The sequence below is a fragment of the Chaetura pelagica genome, unplaced genomic scaffold (genome assembly GCF_000747805.2).
Source record: "Chaetura pelagica isolate M959 unplaced genomic scaffold, ChaPel_1.0 scaffold345, whole genome shotgun sequence".
NCBI classification, from domain to species: domain Eukaryota; kingdom Metazoa; phylum Chordata; class Aves; order Apodiformes; family Apodidae; genus Chaetura; species Chaetura pelagica.
Window position 1 is genome coordinate 1,265,531 of NW_009953962.1, and position 24,845 is coordinate 1,290,375.

General features: G+C 37.7%; 1 protein-coding gene across 4 annotated transcripts in view; it reads right to left on the minus strand.

Moving 5' to 3' along the window:
* NFIB (nuclear factor I/B) overlaps nucleotides 1-24,845 on the minus strand; it is a 174,165-nt gene that overhangs the window by 37,540 nt on the left and 111,780 nt on the right. For all 4 annotated transcript variants that reach the window (XM_010001923.1, XM_010001922.1, XM_010001921.1 and 1 more), the window contains exons 4-7: nucleotides 19,069-19,137; nucleotides 16,909-17,029; nucleotides 15,399-15,517; nucleotides 292-423 (exon numbers count right to left, since the gene is read on the minus strand). In XM_010001923.1, the coding sequence (XP_010000225.1) occupies nucleotides 292-423; nucleotides 15,399-15,517; nucleotides 16,909-17,029; nucleotides 19,069-19,137 (441 nt within the window). The remainder of the gene's footprint in view (nucleotides 1-291; nucleotides 424-15,398; nucleotides 15,518-16,908; nucleotides 17,030-19,068; nucleotides 19,138-24,845) is intronic.

Consider the following 24,845-nt stretch of genomic DNA (forward strand, 5'->3'; position numbering starts at 1 on the left):
AGAGGGAGAAATTTTTTTCTGACAGTTTCTTCATGCAGTTTACAAATTGTTTTATTCACTGATTAATCCTAGATCCATTCCAAAGGCTTACAGCAGCCAGACTACCTGAACTGAGTTTAATGAGCATTCCTGTAAGGACACCTCAGCCTCTTCCATTTCTCTTCCCATCAGTACTATAAATGGGCTTAGGTCTCTAAGGAATTCTGCTATTATGCATCACAATCTGATTGTAGGAAAGGGGAACAGACCAAATTATTAGGGAGGTATTTCTTCCTCCTCCATAACCCTCACCACTGTGTGCAACTCCTGGGATTCCTGGGTGGTGATGCTGGGGAAAAGTGCTCAATCTTGGTGAAGAATCCTGGGGAGAAGTAGGACTAAACAAAGGCTTTTCAGGTTTCTTCATTGTAGGAGAAGACATATCTGCAATAGAAAAACAACGGAACAGTGGCATTACCTTAGATGCTTGGCTCAGGACACATCATTTTGTATATATTTAATGTTCTTTCATAAATATTGTTTGGTGACCCAACTCTCTCATGATCGATAAACTAATTTTAAACTATCATTTTCAAACTTGAGAATGAATAATAATTCCCTAACTTGTCTTTATCCTCCAAAAGAAGAAACTACATTCCTTTCATACCAGACAAGCCAAACAGTGAAGAAATTAATGTCTTCAGAACCTCCCTAAATTACTTCTCAGCTCCCCCAAACATCACCAAATCATCTGCTCCTTCAATAGCAACATAATCTTTATTACATTTTTTAGTAGAACACCTACACTCAGGTGTGATGGGTAACTGCCATACACATGCCATTTATGGTATTTCCTATTTTGTTATTTCAAAACCCATCCCTTGCCCTTCCCAGAACCATAGTGAAACAATGTAACCTCCCCAAGACTAAAGGATACTTTAGATACTCATATTTTCCATGTATCAAGTAAGGCCTTCCCACCTTTTCCTTCCAGCTTCCCTATCAACAAAAACTTCTATTTAGAGCTGATGGTGTGAAGATAACACACTAGTAGGGACAAATGTATGATTTCTACCATGTAAGGTTACTGACATTGCATAAAGCAAAAATACTGGATTATTTCTGAAAGTTTAAATTAGCTAGACAACATTTGTTGGATTTTGCACCAAATTACTTCAAAGTTAACTACAATATTTTTCTAGGACACATCTAAATATCATAAGTTGGCTGCATTTCAAATCAATGTGGCTAACTCATGTTTAAAACAAAGGTTATTTCTTAAGTACTTCACTGGACCGTGGCCATGTTGCAGCTGACTTTCATGTATGGACCATGCTAGCCCTTAAAGAGATTCTGGCACTTCTAATGCTAGCACACTGCACTATGCTATTCTGGGGGACTCACGATCAACTTATAAGTCAAAGACTAGCCTGCAAAATGTGAGTGCCTTATTGAGACCAGATTGAACCAGTGTTTTCTGAACAACTGGCTGGAGTTTAAGAGTGGGTTTTCACCCTGAAAGCTGTGCTTAGAGCAGGACCCATCAAACTGAGACACCACTTGTCTGCTCTGCCTCATACTGCTGTCAAGCTCTGCACAGGCACTGGCACCAGGCACAGAGCAGACTCTGACAATGTCCCTGCACCATCCTTCTGTAACTCCTCTGTTCTCCCTTGGTCCTGATTACTCAGTCTGCTGATTTCAGCGAAACATTCAGCAAGAGAGTGGAACTGCTTTACAACACAGCAATTCAGCACTCACTCAGTTTTAGCAGATATGACAAAAGTTACTGTATGCTTTTTATTATAGTGATCTGTTGCAATGTTACAGTGTTATCAAAAATACTGAATGCTGACAGGACCACTTCTAGCTTTCTTAGAAAAATTTAGTAAATATATTGTTGTTGAGGAAGAAAATGGAGGAGTATTCTGTTCCTCTGAATGAATAAGCAAATAGTTAGCTTTGTTACATACATTCTGTAAGCTAAAAAATTATTTTTAGAATTACAGAGAATTATTTTTTTAAAGGCAAGCCATGGTAAAAGGGCACACTAATTCTGGAATAATTTTCAAATATCATTAGGTCTTATTTTCTGCTCAGTGGTAGCCCTAGTGTCTTCATATAAGGCCCAAATTCCACCAGGGGAACAAAATTCTCACACCTCCACAACAGCTGTAGGGTATCATAAAGGCACGGGACAAAATTAATCACATTTACAATCTGGTTCTGTGTATACCCAATCTCTGTCTGCAATGTCTGTGAAAAAAAGATATGGGAGCCTCAAAGCTTGTAGACACAGCCTCCTACCACAACATTTGGGTCACCAGTAGTTATCACAGAATTTATCCATGACCAGTCTTGTTGACTCTACCACGTATAGGATATCATAAAAGAGAAAACACACAAACAGATTAATTTTACTTCAAATCAAATGAACTGCACTTAAATTTTCCTAGGGAAAAAATAAACCATGGGCTAGAAGTGGAAAATCTTTTCCTTATGTAAAGCTCATATTCAACAAAAGAACTCATGAAAGAAAGAGTTGCCTATCTCCTGAAGCTCTGCATGTATCAGCAGCTCTTATTTTTGGAATGCAAGAGAGATTTAATTTGGTTAGTGACTGTTACTTCACTAAACAAGCAAAAGTTGCTGTGTTTTTCAAAACCAAAATATTTTAGTTGCTCAGAAGTATGCTATGTGAAGTGCAACATTACCCGAGTATCCATTAACCTCCCAGCGGCATCACTAGTTTGAAAAGGAGACTGTTTACTATGATAACACTAGAATTTCCTTTTTAAAGGTGTAACTTACTTCTAATCCTACTTTGGAGAAGTAAAAATTCTAATTAGCACGTATAAACCAGCACAAATTAAAAATCAAACGCAATGAACTTCTCGTACAGAAGACGCTTTCGTCAGCAAGATAAATGCGACTGGCAGTCAGAAACAGAAAATGCAGCACTGCCATAAAAACACTAATTACCCACCAAAACAGCAACTCTAGGGTACACTGCACAGCACACCACTACCAAGTACTTTCAGAAGTCCTTTTGTTATCCATAACATAAGCAACTGCAAAGAATAGTGACTGTAGTTCAGGCAGCAGCTTCTTTGTTAAAACAAGGCACCTCACACTGAGCAGCAGTTCAGAGAGCCCTTCTTCCCTCTCCCCCCGCATGTCCCCCGCAGCCCCCACGGCTCTCCCCGTGTGTGTCCGGCCATCATAAGGCAGCATTCATGCTCCTGCCACTGCCGAACAACAGATGTAGCCGACAGGGGAGACAGAACAATAACTATTTGTATAGGTTAAGAAGAAAGGCTGCAGACGTCTCCTCCTTGACCAAGACAGGAGGCTTAAAGCTTGAATAGGAAAACACAGAAGTTACATTTGTTTGGAGTGTTACCCGTTACAGAAACATAAAGTAAGGCGGAAAAATGCAAATCAGTTTCACTGTCTTTAATGTCACTTATAAGAAAGTGCCCTTAAATAAAGTAGAGTTACTACAAGTGACAGGGAAACTTCGTATGATTTTAGTAGCAGCTTCTACATAATAGAAAACACATATTTGTCTCAGTTTTAAACTTATCTTTTTTTTCCACATCATGAGATACAGTCTAGTATCTACCTAGAGCTTAGCTATATAGTGATAATTACATAATTAATGACAGAGGTCATAAAAACAGGCCACTTGCTCTTACTTCTGTTTCAAAGTGTCAGGAATGAGATTCCAATCCTTATTACTTTGCAAATGAAAATAAAACAAGTTCAAGTGTGATTTATTTTTAGACTTTTGAAAAACATGTTAAGTACAGATGGAAAGTGGAAGGATGCCAAAAGCACTTGGACAAAGTTATCAAAAGATCATTATTAATCAGACGCTGTGTCCTGTACCACTGAGAATTTTTTTCTAATGTGAAAAATCGGCTTTTGCGTTTTCTTTTTTTTTTTTTTTTTTTTCCCAAATTCTGAGTGCTGTTCCAAATCACTCTTGCATGTATTCTGTTATTACTCTGGAGATACAGTATGTATGCACCCAAACGGGTGTCATGTTACACATTTTAAAGCATTTACACCAAAGAAAAAAGGGCTAAAGCAAACAAAATTGTTAGATCATCTCATGTCCCAACAAGGTAAATCTGTCTACACAGAAAGGCAGAAAAGCTGCTGTGAAGCGTAGCGTATGTAGCCTGTTAAGCAGCAGCTTGCACAAATGGTGCTCCAGATGTATAGCTGTTCAAGACAGCCCAAGGCAACAATTTTGATCAATTCTAATGTGATAAAATGCTGCAGGGAAAGTGTGCAGAAACATGTTTACGCCAGCCTTTAATTAAATGGTTGTTCACTTCCAAAGAACCTCAGGAAACACTAATGAGACATGAGTTTTGGTAATTTCCTCATCAAAGCAAAGACCCTCTTCCTCAGTTTGAAACAGCTTGTCACCCAGGCAGGTCCCTGGACTAATTTCACCTTAGCACATCAATCGGCAAGCTGCCTTTTAGGAGAATTAGGATGGAATTGAGCAGTGACCCAAGGCCATTTCAAACATCCACCTGCCTGTTTCTGGACACTTCATCTGCTTTCTTGCTCACCACCTTTTTCTTGTTCATGACGAGAGCAAGAAGAAATAATTACCCAATATTAACTATCTTTTAATCCAGGTTATTCTTCAACTCTTCTTATTAATATACTTTCTAATGCTTAGTTTCACAAGTCTTTTTTTGCAAGGTGTACTCCGGCAGACAATAATCTGTGAAGATTCATTTACAGCTCCTTAGTGTAGCATCACCTCCAGAGAAAGCCAGATAAAACAACGTTCAACTTACTGTATATATAAACATCATGAAAGCATGGAAGCTACAGAGTTCATAGCACCACTGGCAAGCTAGAAGAGGCATCCCTTCCTGGCACAGTTTTAAATGAACTACTCTTCTTCCACAGACAGTACCTCAGATAATTTCTGGTGGCAAGATATACTACAAACATCCAGCTGGCCTCAGTTTCCATTGCCTTCACTACAACTGGTAGGTACGCTTGTGTGAAGCTTAAGTGTGAAGACTTGGGTGAACACTTAAGTAAAATTTTAAGCTCACATTGAATAGCTGCATAATGAAGACAAATCATTTCAAATCCCACTGTGCTCAGGAGAATCAGTTTTGCTTTACATTCATGCTTGAGAAGAACAAGCAGAGCCACTCTGCACAGGCAGAGCCAGCATCACCAGTTTTCAGATATACTCAGTCTGGTTTCCTTTAATGATGCAAGCATTCTATATGTCTCAACTGCAGGTCTTAATAAGGTACCTAACACTGAATATTGATGGCTGAAGGACTCTAAAACACCCCTTGTTTGTAAAAAGATGTCTTTGTTGTATCTGTCCTAATGACTGGCTGGGGCTGGATGGAAACCAATAATCCTAAAAACCAAGACATTTAAACTTATTTCACTCCTTCACAGAAAAGGATCGGTGACATATTCTTTTGAAAATATAGAAGAGAAAGGCAGACATGCCAGAACAGCTTGGTGTCTGAGAACATTGCTGCCTGAAACAAAGGAACTTTCTAGAATTCCTGTTCAGTATCAGGTGGAGAATAGGCTTTGCATCTAGCTCTCTCATCATGCAAATCTATGCCCTAATCATTGGCTTGCTAGTGTCTCATTCCCCCTCACTGAAAGTTTTATCTTGGACCAAAGAGAAGCCCTCCTAAAAATTTATGTCCATGAAGAGCTCAGTTCTGATAATCAGCATTTTCTTGAGTGCAAAATCAACAAAACAAACAAACAAAACTCAACCATTATCAATTCTGTGACCTTCTGAGACACATATGGCAATTCTCAGCATGAAGGCTTCTTCTTGCTTTTGAGAGACACAGAGGTCTTGCATTCAAGATATACATGCATGTTGCTTAGCAGCTGAGAATATTCAGAACTTTAGGAGCAGACAGTGTTCAGGCTTGAAGAGATCTGCTCTCTTCACATGTAAAAACCTGATCTCGGTTTTATTTTTGTTTCTACATCAAGTGCAGAAAGTAATTTTACATATGAAAATTTTATGCTAGAGTAGATTATTTCAGTGTGCAAAGATTTGATAACCTCCTATCTTCAAATCAGCCCACTCAGCACTGATGTTATTTTCACAGGCACACCTCCAGTGTTGCACAACCCCGTCTATCAGACTGTGACACTGCTTTTCCTATCAGGAACAAGGCCCAAAGCTAATCAAACATTGTTGTGCTGGTTTGCCATTTCACAACAAAGAAAACCATTTCGATGTATTGAAATGTACTGAATCTTTAGTGAATTTTGGGGAAAAACCTAAGAAGAACTAGACTAGAATTTCTTCCAGTGCCATTTTCAGTACTGCAAGCTAGCAAAGAAAACACCATGATAGTGAAATTCAGAAGAGCTAAGGCAAGAGTAAATTTCTTACATTAGTAACTGGATAATTTCCTTTTTCATACTCTATTAATCTTTTCTAATAAATTACATATTTTATTTTTGACTGCTCAGTTAAGTACTAATATACATAAGAGAAGACAACTGAAAAATGATAGTCAGAAAATCTGGATGAAGCGAACATGTCATTATTCTATCCTTACCCACATAAAACCTTGCAGAATACTGTACTCCATTGCCAACAATGACATTCTGTGGGATGTGTTAACCTTAATTTTCCTCCATAGAAAGGGGTTTTGACAAAAGATAGAATGGTTGCATGTACCTGTGCTTGTATCTCTCAGCATACTGAGGATGGGGGAGGTGGAAAACTCAGATGAGTGTCTATACAAACAAGTTGTAAGATGTTTTTTGCTGGTATGTGATTCACTGTATAAAGCTGGACAAAGAATTTTCTTTGTTGCATTACTGATTATACAGAAAGCAAACCAACTTGGTATGGTTCCTGTTAAAATTATATACACTACCTTTTGAAAAGTGTAATTCTAGTGCATGGTTATTTAGGAGGGCAACCAGTAAAGCTGCACACACGTTTCCTAAAATTAGCTTTTTGCTTTTTTTTCTTTTTCTTTTTTTTTCTTTTAAGTAAAACAGGAGAAGATGAAAGATACGGTAGTCAAAGTAGAGAATTAATCTTGGATATGGACACATCAAAAAACATTCACATCCCAAAGTAATTTAAAAAAATGTTTACCAGCAGGATGGGACATAAGGACCTAACCCTGTAGCAGCTGTTTGACAATGTCATATGACATATAAGTAATCACCTGTCACACTGTAGAGATTCCTATTTAGAAGTACATCTATTCTCACAAAGATTAGGCTGCAAATATGGCATGCTGTCCTGAGAGTGGGCAGCCATTCTTCATTCTCATCCTTCATACCCACCTTTCCATGGCTCATCAGAAAGTAACAGTAAACCTCCTATGCAAGATTCACAATGAAAATGACTGTGTTATCATACCTGTTCTGTTTCTTGTGAGGGGGAAAAAATAACACTTTCCCCCACCCCCCACCCCCCCCCAATGCATTGATCTGCAGGCATAAAACTGGTCAGCCTTATTCATTCTATACGTCTCATAACAAAAGCATGGCCTGTCTGTGAGACCTCCAAAGCAGAGGTGCCACCACAGAGACCATGGCGATCTGGGCTCCTGCTTTTGGAGGGAGGTGAAGATGTCTCCACCAGCTCCACAGTGACCCAGGGGGCCAGGGGTGGAGTGCAAGCTGCTGCCTCTGCAGTCTCTCCTGCCTCACTTATTCCCACATCTTCAGACTTGTTTATCCAACCACAGAGCCAGCACAGCTCATTAGATGTCGAACGGGAAGGAATTCTGAGTAACTCACTCCAGAGGGGGAGCTACCTGTTAAATCTCGAGCAGGCCCTGCTAGTAATGAGGCTGATTTTGGAAACAGAGATAAAAAACATGAGACCAAAAATGGGAAGTTGCTGCCACAAAGAATGTACTGCAACAAATCTGTATACTGTCATTAACAAACCCACATAAGGCTCCAAGTAACCTGCACTGCCATAAATAACCCTTAAGCAGTTACAGTGTAGTTTAGGTACTCAACTACTTTTTTCTTTTAACTTTACATTTCAGAAGCAGACTGAGCCATTTAATCCTCTATGAATCATTGATAAGAGATGTGATTCCAGTAGATTGCTGTGATAGAAGAACATTATGGGAGATTGTGAGGAAGTCTAATTAAAAAGCCAAACAAAATATAAAGACCTTAGAGAACATTTTAGTCATTTATTAAATTATCCTGGAAAAAGTCATCCAAACTCTAAGGAAAAATACACAGCTATAACATCCCATTAATGCTGTGAATCCAACAAACTTGGCTATCAAATGAAATCAATATTGTAACCTTAGCTGCAAAAGTCAGAAAAGTAGTCCCAAATTCTAAAGCAATAAGATTAAAGAGGCATTTGAGACATAACAATGTAAGAGAAGATGTTGATTTAGAAGCATTTAGATTATGCAGTCTCCTTTTTATTACTATTATAGTCTATACCCATAATAGTTTAGGATGGTTTAACAGTTGTGCTATATCAATTTAATTGTAGATCCATCTGGGGAATGTTTTTTTTAACTGAAATAAAATCATTACCTCACAGTGAAACATACTACTTTGATTGATTTTGATACAGTTTATATGAAAGCAATAAAAAAAATGAAACTAAGAACCTTTTCAAATGTATCCATGCACAAATTACAATATGTGGCTAAATAATTTTTTTTTCATTTCATGGATGTACCATAACTGGAAAAAGAATGTCAGTGCAGACCCTGGTGACTCATGAGTTAACAAATACCTGTTTTATTAGTAACTGAAGATGTTCTGCATCACATAGGTTAGGACATACAGAATAATATTTAACCTAAAATTTCTAATAGAAGCCGATCAGTTAAAAAAAAAAAAAAAGGCAACTAATCAAATCTCTTATTTAGCAACACTGGAATAGAACAACTACACATAATAGCCCCTGGGCCAAATCCTATAAGAAGACACGCATTTTGTAACTAATTTCAATCAAAGGATGTCTAGTGTCACCATCAAAGTAACAGAACACTACCTTAGTATACCTCATCACAGAGTAAGTGTTATGCATACAAGAAAAATATCCTTTTGCACTTAAATCTTTCACTGATGTATATGGGAGATGCATATTCTAACCCTGAGTGCTATCAACACACTAATTGCACATGGAAAATATTAATAGGCCTTGCCAAAATATACTAGTAAAAATAAATGACAAAGAACCTATAATGAGATTTTTTTATAGTGACTTTATTGAGCAAATAACAGCCGTTTCAAGGAATGAAAAAAGCAAATATTTTTGTATGCTTCCTACTGTATTTCCTACTATGTTTGTCTTTTTGTCTGTATTTCTAAACATTTTTTTACTCTTCATTCATTAATTCACAAACTGAAGTGCACATGGGCTGAAGGAAAAGTCAGGTCCCTCCACAGAGTAGAAACTTCCTCGTCTAGTACTCTGAATATCTGAAGATACATATCAACAGGTTGCAAATTGGTCTAAAGTCATTCTCAACACAGAAAAATAGATACAATCTCTGTGGCTTTTTTTTTGAGAGAGTGTAAACTTAATTCTCTCCCAATAATGGAGGATGTAAATTTTCTGGATGTGCAAGCAACTTCACTCATTTTAAGATAACGTTTTTGCTGCTCTTTTAATGGATATTTTCCTCTTTCTCTGCCACTTGAATTAAACATGCATTTGAAAGCTTCTTCACCTGTTTTTCTATATACTATGGCTTTCAAGCTCTAACAATAAGAAAGCACTTTTCATCTTTATGAAAGTGAAGTTTATTTTACATACCAGTAGTTTTTCTTGTAAAATTGCCACTATGGTAAACAAAAGCAAATCAGTTCCCTACTGCTTTTAACTATTATGGCAGAACCACTTATTTTTAATGACTAAACATAATACCCAACCATTGAACACTACCAGCATCTCATTCTGACATCAGAAAGAAAGAGGGGAACCCTACTCATGGTCTTCCAGATAAGTCTTCCTTGCTAATGCTGTTATTACCATGATACCACTTTCAGCATCATAGTAACCCCCAGGCTAAGAGAAGCAATGGCTAAGAAATTTCTCAAGAAATACTCTGAAAAGTATGAGTGTGAAGTTATTAAAACTTACTAAGTGGCAGAATTTTTCTACTTTGCACACGTTAAACTTGCTAAAAACACAGAAAATTAAGATAGACCCAAAAGCTATGCAGGGGTGGGTATATATACATGTATTAAAGGTATCTGTGTATATACATTGATTCAAGAATATTTAGAAATATTAAAAATACAAAGGAAGATATAATAGAACAAAGTATAAATTGCTTTTAAACATTATTTGACATACAAGGATTTTGAGAAGACTGACTCAGAAACACAGAAATGCATTTAACAGATACTCATCAAGACAAACCTTTGCAAGATGAATGAATCTGTTAGATGGAGACTGTGAGTTTCTAAAGCATTAATGTTCAGAAGGAGCTGGAAAATATCCTGAACTGTGTCCAAGACAGGTCACCAAAAATCCAAGGTGGTCTGTTACCGTTCTCAACTCCTGGACCACATTAACTACTTCCTCTTTTAGTCCCCTCACTTCAGAATGAGAATGTCCATCTTTGACAGTCCATGAGAAGAAGGCCCAAGAAGGAAAGAGCCGTTGGGAAGGACCCCAGTGGGGAAGGAGTGTCCAGTGGGTGGGGAGAAAGCAAAAGGGGACAGATGTCCAGAAGAGGGGCATCCAACAAAGGGGGTCGGAACCTGGGAAGTGGAAGGTCCAACACCCGCTGGCCAATCAATGGGTGAAGGAGGTCCAGCTGTTTCAGATTTAATGGTATGATGGAATCCTAGCTCTTGACTGTTGGTAGAGGTGGGTGAGGTGTAAGAGAGTGAATATGATGAAGAAACTGTAAAGTTAAAATTCACTCCATTGTATGTTGACATTCAGTATTTCCAGGCAGCTGACTACTACAGAAATCCACATGAATCTCTCCACTTTGATCATGACCACTGTGCATTGGTGATAACCCCTGTTTGTTTATTTACAACAAATACAGTGTAATAACACTATAATAGTAAAACCGACCTCAAGGACAAATAGTGAAATTTTCTGCAGTTATGTTAATGCACTTTGCCAAGCTAACTTTTAGAAAGGAAGACATATATGCACACACTGTGCTCCCTTCTGATTATCCTGTTTCATTGTAAATTAAGGAAAAAGCATCTGATTTATTTACTATTTAATAAATCAAGATGTTCACCAGCAGTTCTTAGCCTATTAGATCTGAAGTATTTATTATCCACGGCTTTGGTCATCAGTTTTGTTACATTTGTAGTAACTGACTCTTCCAAATGTGGAGGGTGACTTTTTTTTTTTTTTTCACTGTACAAAATTTTATCCTCCTCAGAATTTCTAAGAAACTCAGCATATTCACTCATGCATAATACTGCAGTAACTCCCAATTTATTTAATATTAAAACGTAAAGAATTCCATAACAGCAACATGGAAAAAGGAAGACTGAAAGAGATTTACAGCAAACTACTTTTTAGATGTATATATATTTCCAATTGGTAGAAATGCATGTAAGACATGATACAGACATTGAGCTACCAAGATATCCAATTGGAAAAAGCAAGGTACAAGAAAGAACAAATAACTTGCATAAGATCTGACAGCAGACACAGAAATTTAACTCCCAGCTGTCATGCTAGGGCTCTATTTCTGTCATACACCATTCTTAGAGATGGGTTTTTCACTTTCTTAGGCTCTGGGATTTTTGAAGGATGATTAGTTACTTGGAAGTCTAATGGTAGAGAGAAGGTTTGGAAGAAATCTTTGCATTTATACCTGCCTATTTGATCTGCAGGAAGATCTCACACCTGTTTTAAAAAAAATAATCATGCAAATAGAGTAATATTTTAAGCATTTTAACATAGAAAAAGAATAGCATAAACTACAGAATCTTCCCTATTTCTTTTTCACAGCAATAAAAGGTTAATGTAACCTGTTCCACCCTACTGCAAGTTTTAATCTGTCACATTTTTAATGTCATTATATTTCTGTGTCACCCATTAATCTATGCCCCACTTTCTCTATCAAAATGGCTAGGTAACCTGTAGACACCTATGAAACTCTGAACTATTTTATTCCAACCTGTTTCAGCCATCATAGTCTTATTTTGATTAACTCCAGTTCCAAACTACCACTCTCTTTTCATTTCTGCTACTTTACCAATGTAGCTAAAAAAGGGTATTAAAAGCCTTCATGATAAAACAATCTTTCAAATCTATGTCATTTCTATTACTATGAAAATACATTACACTTCTCTATGCAGATGATCTAAGCTAGATCTATTTCAGGTCAGAAGACAGAAACTCTGTTCTGTCAGGTTAAAAACAGAGACAATGAAACTAAAATCAGTAATGCTATATCTTATTAACAACCCTATTTCTGATTTTGTTTCTCTTAGAAAAGTCAAAATTGCATCAGAGTGAAAAGAGAAGCTAGTTACCCATAATGATTATAGCTCTGCATATTGTCACCTGTGGGTACTGTGGAATGATTTACACTTCTGTTGCTGATGACCTTTGGAGACTGCCTGGAAAAGCACTGCCTGTTGGGAATAAATGAGCATCCCCTTCTTTACCTTTCATTTATGTTTAACCTCATATGTCACACAGATCTCCATGTGAGATGGAAGTAGGAGCAATGAACTCTCTGGCATAGAAAACAACTCCAAAGTTTTATTTCTATTATCTTTGTGATTGCAGGCATAAGGAATACAGGTTTTCACAAATATCATATTCTGGTAAGACCTGTGTCAAGAACATTGCAGAGACACATAGAAACATAGAACTATTAAGGTTGGAAAAGACCTTCAAGATCAAGTCCAACTGTCCATTCTACAACCCCTCACCACTCATCCACCTCCCAGAACACCACGTCTGCCTGGTTTTTAACTCCTCCAGGGATGGTGCCTCCACCACCTCCCTGAGCAGCCTGCTCCAAGGCCTCACCACTCTTTCTGTGAAGAAATTTTTCCTAATATCCAGTCTGAATCTCCCATGGCACAACTTGACCCTATTTCCTCTCTCCTGTCGCTGGTCACCAGGGAGGAGAGGCCAACACCCGCCTCACCACAACCTCCTTTCAGATAGTTGCAGAGAGCAATGAGGTCGCCCCTCAGCCTCTTCTTCTCCAGGCTGAACAGCCCCAGCTCCTTCAACCTCTCCTCATAAGACCTGTTCTCCAGACCCCTTATCAGCCTGGTTGCCCTTCTCTGCACCCTCTCTGCACCTCCATGTCCTACCTATGCCGTGCTGCCCAAAACTCCACCCAGTGCTTGAGGTGCAGCCTCACAAGGCTGAGCAGAGGGGCAGGATCACCTCCCTGTTCCTGCTGGTCACACTATTCCTGGTGCAGGCCAGGATGATGTTGGCCTTCTTGGCCACCTGGGCACCCTGCTGGCTCATGTTCATCTGGCTGTCAGTCAGCACCCCCAGGTCCCTCTGCTGAGCAGCTCTGCAGCCACTCCTCCCCAAGCCTGTAGCGCTGCCTGGGGTTGATGTGGCCCAAGTGGAGGACCCAGCATTTGGCCTTACTGAAACTCATATAATTGGCCTCAGCCTATCGATCAACCCCTCTGTAGAGCCTCCCTTAAGCAGATTGGCACATGCTGGTATAAAGATGATATAAAGCATCTAACAAACTAGCAGCCGAACAAATTTTCCAGGAGCTCCTACATATCCCTTCCCAGCAAGGCTAGATACCAAGGACAGGCATTGTGGTCACCACCTTACAGTGCCCCTGCAACAGCTGGAAAACCTCAGAAACTTATTGGACCCAAACTTAAACAGTCAGGGTCAAAAGGCTTATTTCTCGAGGTTTTCAGACTGGACAGTAGTGTTAACTGTCCCTCTTCAGGAAAGGAAGAACAGCTTAAGGACAAAAAATCAAATTTCCTCATAGTGTCTCAAACAGGGATCTGGTAAAATTTCACTAGGCCAGCAGTGTTGCTGAACAGGGTACTTAGGAAGGAATGTAAACTCCAGGAAGCAAAAATAAAATACACTGATTCAAGTTCTCTCCTTCATTCTGCCTTTCTCCTATTTTAGAGTTCTGTGGTTTATTCTGTGGTTTAAAGAGAGAGTTAAAGGCTGTTACAGTCCAGAATGACCAATGGCATAGACATAAAGTAAAGTTTCATTGTAAATCAACTCAAGCAATCTGAACAATAATGTTGTTCACTACAGATAAATATTACATAAAGAAGGCTGGTAAAACTGAACAAATCCAGTGTTTACAGAGCACAGTTCCTTGCAAGCAGAATAATTCAAGAGTTAAAAAGAAATTTAGGTAGTAGGGAATTACAGGGATTATCTGTGAAAGTGTCTGTCAGTAGGACTCAGGCTCAGCTGTCCATGCAGCACTGCTGCTCTTGGAAGCCCCCACAGCTCACTCAGCAGCACAAAAGGACTTCATTTCACCAGTGGGGCTATGTGGAGACCACTTCAGAGAGAACGACATGCATGTTCCCCCATGACCGCAGAAAATAATTTATTTTAAAAGCACAAAAACTAGCTGAGGTACAATCCTGTCTTTTATGAAAAATTTTAATAAAGTGTCATGGCAAAACAGGTAGCAGTCACAGAGCAAAATATTTTGCAGAAGGAGGAAGATTCTGCATGGCAGAACTGCTGGTTTTGTTCTTCTTTAAATTTGGTTATGCAAAGCCATGGCTAAGATTATTTTCTTTAAATTTACCAGTGAATCTTGCAAACCGCTAAAAATAAGGAAATATCAGGAACTCCAAGAGAAACAAAAAGTACTAAATAAATGATGAAGAGAAAACTAGTAAACATTGTGTGAGACGAACAGCTTGATGATGAGAACACTCACCAGAGAGCAGACAGAGGCAGATTAAAAGGAGACCAACTATAGCAAAAATGTGAAAATAAAAGGCAACTAAATTAAATATCAATTCCATGCTACTTTGCACACTTAGCAGGGGGAAAAAAAAGAAAAAAAAAAAAAAATCGTGGTAAAAAAAACTGTGTAAACAAGTGTTAATTCAGCCATAGTATTGAGATTTTTTGGTTTTTACTTGAAGCTATTGTCCTCAAAATCCTGCTGGGATGATCACAGCATACACAATATCAAGGACCTCACTTGTCACGCATCTTTTCAAACAATAGATAAGGCAGTCATTAGATGGAAAAATTATTATGTGGTTGTTTCTACCTTATCCTTTTCACTATTGGTTTTAACTATATTCACAAAACCAGAAAATACACATAACAGATAGAAAAATACGGATTCTCATGAAAAGCCATCATTTTATTGCAATAATGGAAAGGCAGGTGCAGAGATTTATTGTATATTTGAATATCCTTCAAAGTAAAATGGTCCCATGTTACTCACCTTGATCTCTTTCATGCCATGTCCGGCTCCCTGCAGCTGGTGAATTTGGAGAAGGATAGAAGTCTCCTGTCGGGCTTGGCTCCATATTTTCATCTATGGAGATCGTTTTGGGTCTTTTGCTGTTGAAGTAATGTGAGATTTGGCAGTGAGTATGATACGCAGTTAGTCGTCATATATAAACTGTTCAGATTTCAACAAATATTTCTATAGAAAGTAATTCAGGCACACAAAAGACAAAAAAAGTGGACATTAGAGCTTATATTAATTTACAGAGACAGTGCAATTTAATAATATGTAATGCAAGTATGTGGTTGCATTTTTCATCATTTGATATTTCAGAGGTGGCATGAATGAGTAATACATAAAAATCTACCAGAATTTGGCCAAACAACCAAGAACCAGCTCCTGTAACCTACCAACAAAAGGTTGTGTCGTGAGAGTGTTAAACACTACACAGAAACCATGAAAGCAAAACAATGCAATGGAAAAATATTACTAATAAAGTCAAGTTAAAGAAGGAACTTTTCTGAATGTGTTAATAAGGAAAAAATGTTGGTTACTGTATTTCACAAGGTCAAAATCCTAAGCTTTTCAAAGAGGTCCAACCTGAAACAAAGACTTGTCATTCTAGACTAATTTAATTAAAAACTACAAAAGGCCTATATTTCAAGTCTCACTTTACAAAATAAGGCAGCATTTCAATACAGAGGAGGGAAGTCAAGTTGCTTCATAACAATATATACTGAAGCTGTTGTAGTGACCGCCAAAGAAAACAAGGATGAAGATTTTAATGGTGTTGGTGGTTTTTATTTTGTTGTTGTTATTATTATTATTTGAAAATTTCTAAAATGTACTAGGTGAACTGCAAAACTGAAAACCCAATGGAATGAAATATGGGGATATGAGCAAAATCGCTCAGAACCACTAGGTGCTGGTGAAAGACCATCCCAGCCCCCCAGTAGTCCTGACAAAACCTGTCCCACTATACCGTCACTTCTGACTCACTGGGATGCAAAAATGTGAGGCAATGAAAGGTCCTATAGTGCTTATGATTTCATGGTTAGATGTCCTAATGCCTTTTCCACAGGAAACAACATCTGTCCCAACATATCTTTCAAGACAGAGGTCCGAGTAGGAGCCCACAAGGACAGCCTTATGCCTGCAACCACCTCATGGCATCAAGCTCTGCCAGTGGGTTTCCACCTGCTAGACCCTTCTGCAATTCAGTAGCAGCTTCGGGATGCATAGCTGTTCTTTTGGAAGATGATTTAGTGAGCACTTAAAACCTTGAGAGAAGGTATTATCATCTGCAACATCAACAGCAATGACAGATAATAATGGCACCTCTTCAAATTACAAGATTTTTAACATAAATATCTGCACATAGGCTATGGTAACATACAAAATCAGAGGAAATTCATAAAATAGTTTGGTCTTGACAGTATTTTTTAATTGTTTGTCCCACACTAATAAACCTGGTTTCATATTAGTAATTATTTCAAGTTTTTACCTGCTTGGTGGAGAGGACAATGACCTCTGTAGATTTACACCCGAATTCATATCATGGTAATATGGCTGGCTTGGAAGCTCTCCAATTGGGAAGTTCACTCCAGTTCCCTGGGTAATGGGTGCTGAAAAACACATCACCATAACAAGTCAAAGATAATCTCCTATCTTTCTAGCTATCTTCTCATTTTAATCACTGGGAAAAATATCAAGATGTTACTACATGCATCTAATTTTCTGTCTCTCGCAAAAGCCAAGCACAGACAAGTTCTATCAATGTTTATACTCTAAAAAAAGTGAATTATCTCCCTCAGACCTTAGAAATCCCTTAGCAACTATGCAGGCATAATATATTTGTTGCATAAGAGATAAACTGGAATCATCACTATGAAAAAGGTAACACAAACCTCAGCATAAAAGCAATACTTTTACGAATGTGGCAGGTGTCCTTATTATGGGGCCAGCTAACATTATTAAAGAAGTGAAATAACTGGGAAAAAAAAAAAAAAAGCTTTGGGACATACAAACTCCTTTTCCCTTAATGCTAACTCTTTTGTATTAATAATAGCCTTCTGCGCTGACAGCATGTTTTGTTGCCTCCTTTTTCTTTCACCCACTGCCATAGGTACTGCTCTGCATATGTACACGTACACTCCAAGACCCACACTCGGAGGTATCTTCACCTTCTTACAGTCTGTGTACTGTCTATCTCGGCATTTCAAGAATAAATTGTATGTTACATACTGTGGTGTATTTGCCTTTGTTCACTGTCTATACATTGTGCATTTTAACTGCCTTTGGCACTTAAAAGAATAATTGCATATTGTGTAAAGTATCTAAAGGTTTGTATTTTTCCTGACAGTTAAAGTACAACTCTGTTGCGGCTTGAGGTTAAACAAATGCATGGTAAGAAATCCCACAGAAACCACATGCTTTAAAGCTTATTATTAGAAGTATACCATATGTAACAGCTGCTGAAGGTACAAATTCATAACATAACTACAACATTGATTCTTTTTTAATTTGAATGCCCTATCCTTTAAAACATATTTAACCACCTGGCAACTAAAAGAAAACTGTGCTTCACACATCCTCAACCTCCCAAATCAGAAAAAGCAAGCACAAAAAAGAGTAAGTCTTAACACTCCAGGATGAAAATGCTCAGCATTTTGCTGAATGACTTAACATAATTTTATTGTTGAATATTAATTTCTGACCACAGCAAATGAAATTACATATGCCTCTTCAGCCTCAAGAGGTCAATTAAAATTCCTCAAACATCCTGACCTGCAGGATGCGCAAAATTTGGACAGACAGTTTTGGACACTTGTGTCTCACTGGTTTTGTCCTCATCTCATCAGAAAATAAGATATTCCTGGACCATTCAGTTGTTATAATGTTGATGTCACCACTAGGAACACTTCTAACTATAACTTTCAAGTATTTTTGTTCACTTCCTAATGGAGTCTTAAGATAAATATTTCAATAGTGTTGATACTAAAGAGAGAAAAGAACTGTTCAGAAAGCAGTGTCAAATGAAAGTATGCACTGATTTTATGCCTTACTGTTATAGCAAATTCTTAGATGTCACCAAAACAGAACTTATTTTATTCATGTTGGCTTTTCTTTCCACAATAAAAGTTTCACCTGTCATTTATATATTTCTATTTTTGGTATTAGAAATTAATTTACAGCCTGTGGAATAAACATGTAATAAATTTTAGTAATCCTTTCTATCCATGCTATGATTTTTCTCTTAAGAGCTACAAATTCAAAAATTAACTAAAAGAAAATCAGGAGATCCAGCAAATTCGAAATATGTGTAGGTCAACCTTAAAAAGCCGCAAGCCTAACAAATAGAAGGTTTTGTCACAAATGGTAATTTTATTGACATTTCAGTCTATTAAGCTGTGCAGAGGAACACATAACAAAGTGATTCCATCTTTAAATATTGAAGAAACAAAAGAAGAATTCTGTTCATATTTTTACAAACATAAGCAAGATTAATTGTAATACTGTGGTCAAATATAGCAAAATTGTGCATGGTTATAGGCATTTCCTATGAATCTTAAATCAGCAAGAGAAAAAAAAACTTAAAAAAAACCACACCCTATACTTAATTATAGGATGCTTTGGAAATTATTATATGCAAATAATAACTTACTTCTGGACACCCTCACAAGTTCTGACACGTTGAACACACCGGATTTTACAAAACTGTCCTCAAGGTACACTGAAAAAGATCACAATACCATTATTAGTATAATGAGAAGATTAATAAATTACTATAGACAAGTTTATACACCCTCTAACAACAGTATTAACAGAATCACAGAACTATAATATGCAGAAAAAAATCACAGTGAAAGCTGATCTAATGAGAGCTGAAATTCAGGAAAAGGTGTAAAAAACCTTGAGGAGTTGCAGAAAAGCAATTTTTAAATATTTTTATGACAACTAAATAGCAATAACTGACTTCCTAGCTAATCATCCAGAAAACACCTAAGAACTAGTTCCTTTTGTTAGTATCTTCAATTTTTAAGTCAATATTGAACTAAGAACCATATCAGCTGGATTAAGCATTTTCATCACAGAGCAGTCCTGTCCTTGCATACATTTCTGCTAAATAGATTTTTACTTAACTCTTACCCTGCTGATTTACACTACCATTATCAAACCATCACCTCTGAGGCTGATAAGGGTTTTACTATTATTTCCAGCAAAAGCAGGAACTGGGCAAAACAGCTGAGATATTCAGTGTCATTTTAATAGACATTATTAATTATGTATCTAGAAACCATACATTACTGTTCTAAGTTTACTTATTCTAAGATAAATGTATATTATATACTTTCTCTACTATGAAATTCAGGCACAACTTGGAAATGCTGCAGTGAAACAACAGCTGATAATCAAGATTTACCTCAGTAGTATAACTAGAAAACCTTATAAAAAGGAAGTTTTCTGAAGTCTCATCAATAACCACTGCATCATCTGACTTGACTAAATTTGAGATTACATGACATCACCCACCTTACAGGCAGGAACGTAATTTACCAAAAGAAATATTTTGTTCTACATTTGGTGCACACTGCTGCTCCAACAGTACAATTTTTTATTTCTTTCATGTGAGATGGTGCACTTACTGTGGTTTCTCTAGTCTCTTTTCTGAAGTAATACATCTTTTTTTCTTCTGGAAATACACTAACAATTTTCTGTTTCAAATATTCAAATGAGTAAAAGCACTCTTTATGTCTTTACTAATAAAACAAAGAAATAAAAAATGCACTAAGGAGCAAAAGCACTCTTAATGTCTTTACCAATAAACCAAAGAAAGAAATAAAACATGGACCTACTGGAATATTCACTGATTTGGAAGAAATCGGTTCAGTACTATTCTCTTCAGGTTTCTTTTGGCAAATACTTCTTTCATCTTCAAGAAAGGTAAGAAAACACTACCTCTATAATGAGAGAAGTGACTGTAAAAGCAGTACACTTCATTTCACAGATCTTGTTAAATCCTTGTTAGATTGGGATAAATGTCTACTTATTTTTTAAGGTTGAACAAGGAAGGCTGAGACAAAACTATCAGTTTCCAGTACTTACTGGGCCCACAGAGCCACCTTGCCCAGCACTTCTGATACTATTTGCTAGTGAAGGTATAAACAATGCACCTGACAACTCAAGCTGAAAGAATGTGAACACATCCAACTGAGAACATTTCCTGACATCTCTGTTCTGCTGTCATACTTATAAGAAAGTGCTTGTCCTCTCTAGCTGAAAAACACTCCCATGAGCAAGTGCAGTGGGTGTGCAGAGCCCTGTAGGCCTGTGGGGTCATCCTGGATGACATTATGTCAGTGCCATCATCCTCTTCTTCCAGTCAATGTCATTTCATATAATGGCCCTCCATGACTCTTCACACAACATCCCTGTATTTCCACTAGTAGCTCTGCACATCTCCTTCTGTTTTCTCTTCAATTCTTTTCACATTTCTCTCCCTCTCATTTTTAACAGTCTCTCTCCATATCCATTACTTTTTCCTCTCTTCTTGTCAGTTACCTGGATGTTGCAGGCCTCTTAGCAACATTATTCACCTCCAGTTTCTAAGTAAGAGCCTTTCTCTTTCACCTTCTGCATTCCCTTGCATACTTTCTCCCATGTTGGGTTTTTTTTGTGTGTGTGGATCAAAACACGGCATGGCTTGTCAAATATTTACTTCTCTATTTGACAGAACTTGGCATACTCATATAATAAAAATTGCAGACTTAATGTTTTATTTTCCTTTCTTCCTCAGTTTTCTTTTTTTTAACTTAAGAATGGACAAGCTGGATGAATGGTAATAATTCCTCTGACAATCCTTCTCTTTTCTGCCTGTTTCCTCCAGCAAGAACAGTATTAAATAGTATATGGAAGAGAGATTTCCAAAGAAAAATTTGGTGTCTTGATTTGCCTTGGTCTGTAAGTGAAGTGTGGCTTAAAGCCAGTGTACAAACACGCAGCTGTGGAGCTGGTAATGAAACAAGACTGAACTTCTCTTCTGCTTATTCAAATACCACTACTTGGAAGCACAACATCACTCATTCAATCTAAATCTAACTACCTAAATGTAGATTAGTCAAGTTATCATTACAGTGAGAACAAGCCCCAAGGTTCATATCAAAAAAAGAAAATGCACATGTAGGTTTTTCTATGTAAGAACACAGATGTATCCATGTGTATATGCAAGCACACACAGACACACAGACATATGAGTTTAATCTTCAGTCTTGTCCCATGAGTTCTTGGGTTTTCTTACTGAGAATACCTACACAGCATAAACACCAATATAGTGTGTCTATCTCCTTGTGATATGAAATGAGGGCATGGAAAAGAGTCTGCCACTGAGTGGTACCCCTATTTATCACCTTCTCACAGAAGGATGTTTTGTTGACTGATCACTGTCTTTCACCCAGGCTTCACCCCACCTTGGATGGTCCAAAAATAATGACTCCTATAGAGTAAATGCTGTGACTGGCATTAGGAAAGAAAGGCAAACTAGCTATTGTCCACTGTAATCATCTTATAAACAGCTCAATTTTTTTCTCTGTGTAATGTGACAAAATATTATTTTAAAAATGATGCAATGATAAATAGTCTATGTCACAAGCACTGAGCAACTTCAGCCTGAGTCTTACTTTCCAACAGGGAAGGTGGATTCCAGCAGTGCCTCTAAGTGCAGAAAAAAACCTCACAAGACGTTCAGTTCCAGAACCAGTAGACTTCAACAGTTTTAACCATTTAGGAAGACAACCCAGGATGGGCAGGCTATGGAGTTATTCTTGGCTCCCAGCTGTGCAATAGGAAAATTTTCTGTGCCATGAAACTGTTGCAATTTGTTGCAGAAATATGCACTCTACACACTAGAAAAGATAAACAGCAAGACGGTATGCAGCAGGACAACAATATGGGACATTTTGACCTTATGGTGTGAGATGTTGCCTTTTGCCTTCTGAAGCTGGTCTCCCTACTGCATAAGAGTTAACATTCATATTCACATTACTACACTGCATGCCAGAAAGAAAATATGATGTGATACCCTTTATAGTATAGGTCTTACTGTTTTTTTGATGAAGTGTTCCCTAATGCACTGCTTGCATTAACATGCTAAAGAACTTTAAAGTAGCATTCTTGGTGTGTCTATGTGATCTGTTCAGTAAAGAAACTAATACACTTTATAACAGCCTATTGTACTCCTCACAGAGGATTTACTGTGTCTTTTGATGGTCATAATAACATTTTGTTTTCTTTATTGTTCAAACCTAATACAAGCACTGAGCATAGTCATTTACTAGAACTCACCTTGCCTTAGAGATGACACTCTATGAAATGCATTTCACTAATAATTATTATTTTTTAAAATCTGAGTCTTACCAAAACCACCCTAGCGCAATTTTGCACAGTCAGTAACTTCCAAAACCCATAAAGAAGAATAGATTTTTTTCTCTATTTCCTTTTAGCTTTTTGTACGGTGTCAGTATAAAATGTCTCCTCCCCTAACCTTTTTTAGAGAAATCTCCTTCCTGAAAAACGTATTTTCCAAACAATACTACAATGACCAGACCAGTACCATCAAAGATCAAAGTAAAACAGGTTAAGCTGAGCAGCAGTTCTGATCAGGCTCCCCCATGCTGCCAATAACAGAAGAAACCTACATTAATACCTCCAACTGCTGTTACTCCTTATACATTTTCCACTCTATTCATATGCTATACCTTCAAGAGCTGAGTTACAAGTATAGCCTTTAACCATGCGAAGACTAAAAATGGGGGGAGAAAAGTTGTTTAACCCTACTGCAAAATATTTTCCATTTGCACTAACATACTGTAAAGTGCTTGTTCTCACATTACTTAAAATCTTACCACTGACAACTGGCTTCACAAATCTTTAAACAGCCTTTTAAAATTCTGATTTAATTGTACTTTTTTTAATAGAATGCTTGTTTACATTCTGCTGAATATTGACTACTGCCAATACAAAATTGCTTCCTGGTATCAAACATCTCGTTTTTTCACTGATACAGCCTCGATTTTGAGCAACAGGAGTAAGGATCCAATCAGCACAGCAAACAATCTGTACTCCTGTACTGTAATTTTATGTCTGGTTCTTTAAAGACAGGAAATATACAGCAGTAGACAGACTTACTAGCAGTGAGACAGGTTCAACATTTGCAGGTACTATGAGAAGAAAGGCGGGATGCTTCAGTCTGGCATACACAATACTTGCAGAGAGCTGGAGCTAGAGTTTAAGATATGCAGTGTAATGTTCTGGATACTTATACAGGTTTATTTGACTTCTGAAACTGCTATAACTAAACATTAAGTAATTTCATTGCACCAATTCTTTTGTTTGAGTCTTTTAAAACTGACTTTCTAAGGATCAGCTCTTCGTGCTCTTTGCAATATCCAGCTTCTATAGGAAGCTCTTTAACTTGAGCAGTATACCTAGTAGCATACAGCTACTAGTCAGAGTTAGAATTTGTAGTGAAAAATTAGTCTCACCCTGTTCATAGTAAGTTAACATACAGACTTGCAGTTTGTTTTCTCATTGCATGCATTATGAAGCCAGTATCTTAAAAAGCATACCACAAACAGGTTCCCACTGAACCTTAAAAGGCAAATAAGGGTGGATAACAAAAGCCAAGGGATGACAGAGAAGAGATCAGTGATGATGTCATTTGAAACAGCTGAACTAAGGTCTGTTCAGAGAATGAGGCTATTTTGGCTAAAGCATGACTGTCTCTGGGCTTGTTGCATACCCACAGTTACATTTCGTTTTGTTCTTTTCCTGAAAGCTGTAAGGATGTTCTAACTGGAACAAGAAACAAATATGTTGCAAAAAGATCCCCTGACTTCACTGAATTTTTTACCCCAAAGAACTAAGAAGCTGTCTGTGCCATTTTGAAAAACAAATGAGGTTTTCAATATGCTCAAGTTAACAACCAGATGCTGCAGTAATTTAAAGAAGTAAACACCTGGTTTAATGGACTATTTAATCCATGTACTGGAATACAAGGAAGTGAGTTGCCACAGAACATAGCAAGAAGCAGAAAGGGTTAACTAATACACATGCATACTGCCTTACATTTCAGAGTGTCTCTGGTAATAGACAATCTACAGGTAAGTTTTAAAAAGTGGTTCGAGGAACTGCTTTTTAACAGCTATAGGCATACCAAGTACCCAAAAGGAATTTCACAGTGCCAAGGCTGCACTGCCTGGCAGCACTACAGGCTTGGGGAGGGGTGGCTGCAGCTGAGAGGGACCTGGGGGTGCTGACTGACAGCCAGATGAACATGAGCCAGCACGGTGCCCAGGTGACCAAGAAGGCCAACACTATCCTGGCCTGCATCAGGAATAATGTGACCAGCAGGAACAGGGAGGTGATCCTGCCCCTCTGCTCAGC